The 5160-nt window shown below is 21.8% G+C and overlaps 1 protein-coding gene across 1 annotated transcript; it reads left to right on the top strand.

Annotated features, from left to right (window-relative positions):
* Window positions 1-303: 303 nt before the first annotated feature.
* Window positions 304-3682, top strand: LOC105366371 (uncharacterized). Its single transcript, XM_011504792.1, has 5 exons — window positions 304-344; window positions 636-858; window positions 1243-1408; window positions 2409-2644; window positions 3298-3682. Exons 1-5 carry the CDS (start codon window positions 304-306, stop codon window positions 3631-3633), a joined length of 1002 nt encoding a protein of 333 aa, XP_011503094.1. The 3' UTR covers window positions 3634-3682.
* The last annotated feature ends 1478 nt before the right edge of the window (window positions 3683-5160 follow it).

Here is a 5160-nt window from a genome sequence, read left to right as displayed (position 1 = left end):
TCTGATTAGAAACTAAATTCACAGTCGTAATTTAGCAATTTTTTTAATTTGCACTGAAATTATTAACATTTTGTTAATTTGAACTAAATTTATTAACGCTCATTATATTCGAACCGAAAATATTAATATTATAATATATTTTTAATGTTTGAATATTTATAAATTATAGAAACTTGGTCGTTTGTTTTATAAATAGAGTTTTTGTGTTTTATATATTTTTAAAAAATTATCGTATGCTATTATGGAAAATTACGATATAGTAAGTAACAGACAATAATGCTAGGTCTTTCATTTTAATAAATAATGAATTCATATCACCATAATTGCGGCAGATTTAACAAAAGGTAAGAAAACAAATTCTTCATATTATAGTTTTGAGGTTAAAAGAAAATAAAAAAAAAAAGTTTCGAAAAGGATATTTATAATTCACATGCGTAGCATACGTGTATAGTTAATGTATTATAAATATGTAAAATTATAGCTATCGCAATATTGCTTTATGCATATACAAACACAAGCGCGCGCGCGCGTTTGTACATTTAAATCCATTATAAAAATTAGCCTTCCAGTATTTTTAATTGAATTATCTTTAAGTATCGTACATTTGACTATTGGTACTTATTTCTTATTGTTAGTGCACGTTCAGAAAAATATCAGAAATTTTCCAATTTTTACTCTCGATCTTTGTCTAAAGATAAATATCCTGAAGAATCTTTAGTAGCCGAAAATGATTTTATTGAATTGCATTCGCATCCTCAAGTCTGTATTAGTGACAATGAATTTCAAGGAACCGATGAAAAAAGTTCAAACGATTCATTATCCGCCTGCAATATAAGTATTAGCACTGGTAGAAATAGGGTACGCAATTTTTAAGATTAATAATATTACACATTATTGATATTAATTATTGATATTTCTTTAAATATTGCATTTAAACTTTTATATTATTAAATTTAAATAGAATCATTATTATGCATAATTTTAACATAATTACGTTTTCCTAGTCTCAAAATTGTTGTAATATTTCTTCTTTTTTTCTTTTTTTCTTTTTCTAATAAATTTAATTAATTTCCGTAAATTTAATCTTGTTTCGGTACTTCAGCATTTATTATTGTTCGAGTTTTAATTATTTATTTATTCTTATGTAACACACGGGAATCTATACACAACCTTACTTAAATAAGTCATCCAATATTTTTTAATGACAATTATTAAATTAATTTTTATATAAATATTCTATAGGACATAGAGCAAGGCTTTCATGATTATTCTGCAGAAATAAAGAAAAATATGAAGTATTCATCGTATGTATATAACAAAGAAAGAAATAATGGCTATGGAAACTATGAAAATCTATCATTGCCAACAAAATTACAACAAAAATTTCGAAATTTCAATGAAAAGAATAGTACGTTATGAAAATATGTCATAATAATAATAATAATAATAATAATAATAATAATAATAATAATAATAATAATAATAATAATAATAGTAACAATAGTAACAATAATAATAATAATAATAGTAACAATAATAATAACAATAATAATAACAATAATAATAACAATAATAATAACAATAATAATAACAATAATAATAACAATAATAATAACAATAATAATAACAATAATAATAACAATAATAATAACAATAATAATAACAATAATAATAACAATAATAATAACAATAATAATAACAATAATAATAACAATAATAATAACAATAATAATAACAATAATAATAACAATAATAATAACAATAATAATAACAATAATAATAACAATAATAATAACAATAATAATAACAATAATAATAACAATAATAATAACAATAATAATAACAATAATAATAACAATAATAATAACAATAATAATAACAATAATAATAACAATAATAATAACAATAATAATAACAATAATAATAACAATAATAATAACAATAATAATAACAATAATAATAACAATAATAATAACAATAATAATAACAATAATAATAACAATAATAATAACAATAATAATAACAATAATAATAACAATAATAATAACAATAATAATAACAATAATAATAACAATAATAATAACAATAATAATAACAATAATAATAACAATAATAATAACAATAATAATAACAATAATAATAACAATAATAATAACAATAATAATAACAATAATAATAACAATAATAATAACAATAATAATAACAATAATAATAACAATAATAATAACAATAATAATAACAATAATAATAACAATAATAATAACAATAATAATAACAATAATAATAACAATAATAATAACAATAATAATAACAATAATAATAATAATGAAATAAAAAATAAAAAAATAGTCAAACAAAACGTTCTTTATCTGCCCTCTTTATACAATTATAAAATAAAAATAATACAGCATGTAAGCCGGTAAAGAATCTTCAAACAATGGTAGACAGACAGAGGCTTCAGAAACTTAGGGAACTTCAACGTCGTAGAGATGACGTTGAGAAATATTATGCTTATGAAATACAACGACTTATCGATGATAAACACTTGAATATGAAAATTCCAAATTCGACAACTAAAATACCACATGAAAAACAATTTTCACAAAAATTTACAGAAGACCGCACCCCTTCAAATATCCATGATGTAAGTTTATTATCTGCTGCATCTCTTGAATCACTTTATTGTTTATAAGTGGTTATATATTTAGTCATCCAAGATATTTATGTAAAAGTTAAATATATTAGAAAATAAATCCTTGCTCTGCTATTCATGCTCACAATAATATTGTTTCAATTGACATATTACATGTAATTGTACTGTATCTAATGAAAATTTGTTTAGTAACATTTTAAACTTAATTAATAGTCTAAGTAGTAATATTGCATCGTACGTATTGTATTTCAATGTTTCTAATTTCATTAATTTGAATTTTACTTTAATCACTTAAGTAGTTGAGACATATAATATGAAATCGTTCATATAATAAAACTATTTTCATAAATAATTAAATTTATAAATTGTATTGATAAAGATTTTAATACGTAGATATTTTCTTATGTAATTAAACGATTAAGATCGTAATTTACTGTTAACTCGTTTGAAAATCATTGCTATATCAATATCCTATAAGATTTATTGGAACTTCAATTGATATAAAAACTCATAAAATGTAAATAAATTCATATCTTTCAAAAAATACCAAAATCTATTAATCAAAAAATACAGCAATATATGCAATAACTAACAGATATTAGTCTAAAATATAAATAATTTGAATAATTTGAATAATTTGTTAGAATCTAAAATCATGTGGTACAATAACCACAATTACACGGTTGGATTGTGGTTGCATGGAACAAACAACCCGTCAAATTTTCACAACAACAGTCGGTCACGTACAAAAACGCAATTGCGCAAAAGAAAAACAGGTATACATGAAGCTATCCTCGCCAAATACAAGCTTTATTCATTCGACGCCGACGATATCAACATTGGAAAGTAAATCTTTTGACGAATACAGAGATCATCATAAGGCTGATAAATCTTTTGATGGAGAGAAATCATCGCCTCCAGGTGTATACTCAAATTCGTCCACACGTAAGCTTAGTGAGTCATCCGTCTTATCACCGTAAAATCCAGTAGTCGAAATATTTATTTTTCTCGTTATCTCTACCTCTCTCTCTCTCTCTCTCTCTCTCTCTCTATATATATATATATATATATATATATATATATATATATATATATATATATATATATCTATTTATGTCGGTCTCTTTCTCTTTTAATAACTATTTATCTTACATGATTGAGCCATGTCCTCGCAATCCTCTATAAGGCTGTGTATTCGTTAAACACGACTTTACCACATAAATTTTTCAAAGGGATTTCAATTATATTAATGATTCTATTAGTTCAAAACGACTGAATCAAAAGAGGATAATTATTACATTTCAAGCAAATGCTCCTTATATAATGTGCAACAATTTGAAATACTAGTATATTACAAATTTTAATGATTCTTGTAAATAAGAATTCTGTGTATTTATAATTAACAATAAATATATTGCAAGTTTTATAAAAACAAAATAAAAGTGTATTCTTTGAGTATTTAAGATATTGAATAATTAGTTTATAATTAATAAAATAAAAAACTGTTATTTGAAGTATACGAAGCGACTTTTTTTCGTATTCATTACTGTTTTTTTTATAAAAATTTTAAACTAAATTTAGATTTTTGTTTACACGGTAATTAATGAACTGTAAATAAAAGTATCACAAATAAAAAATATAACCTTACATTACTATATATATATATATATATATATATATATATATATATATAAGGTATTTTAATGATAAGAGTCGATAAATAAATTTAGCCATCAAATGAACTATTTCTTATATTTTGCAAAAATACATACAGATGAGTACAAAATTAAATATAAATGATTGAATTACGTTTTATATTAATTCCTTTAAATAATTAATTCTCTAAAATAAAATTTATAATACAAGTTATAACATTTTATGTAAATATTTAAATTTACGTTACAATTCAATAAAAAATATAATTTATTAATTTTTATAAATTTTATGACTCTAATTGTGACAGATTTGTAAGTAAACGAGAAAAATAAATTTATATTTTTCTTTGACGTAAATAAAAAAAAAGAAAATTACATCAACTAGCTTCAGAGCTCAAAAGTCATTGAAATGAAAATTTAGCGTTTGTGAATATATTTTCGATTATTTTCAGATATGTCAAAAATCAAATTTCTTTCAAAATTATTAGTGTATCAGTACAAAATCATTCAAATACAGTTGATTTTTGAAGATTAAAAATATTAAAGAATTGAATTAGAAATATTATGTTAACTTCGAACGAGTCGGTGGCATTAAGTGTGGCATTGGCATTCTTTAACGCCATATGTCATTACATCTTATATAAAATTGTTGTATGCCTTATTCATTTTGTTAATGACTTGATAATCTTCTTTCTCAAGAAATTTACAAATTTCGATCAAGTATGTCACGCAAAAAGACGTTGTTCTGCAGAGTCGGATGATTCGTTTAATGAATACGCAATGACTTGAAATGCTCCATGTATGTAAAGAGTAAACAATTCTGTAAACTACAAATTATTAATTCGAATGAGC

The sequence above is a fragment of the Ceratosolen solmsi genome, unplaced genomic scaffold, assembly GCF_000503995.2.
Source record: "Ceratosolen solmsi marchali unplaced genomic scaffold, CerSol_1.0 scaffold70, whole genome shotgun sequence".
Taxonomy (NCBI): domain Eukaryota; kingdom Metazoa; phylum Arthropoda; class Insecta; order Hymenoptera; family Agaonidae; genus Ceratosolen; species Ceratosolen solmsi.
Note: the sequence above shows the minus strand (reverse complement) of the source record. Positions and strands in the feature narration are given on the sequence as shown.

Coding starts and splice junctions, on each gene's coding strand:
- LOC105366371 (XM_011504792.1), top strand. CDS start 304: ATGAATTCATATCACCATAATTGCGGCAGATTTAACAAAAG. Junction 345..635: donor TGCGGCAGATTTAACAAAAG/GTAAGAAAACAA, acceptor TCTTATTGTTAG/TGCACGTTCAGAAAAATATC. Junction 1,409..2,408: donor AAATTTCAATGAAAAGAATA/GTACGTTATGAA, acceptor AAAATAATACAG/CATGTAAGCCGGTAAAGAAT.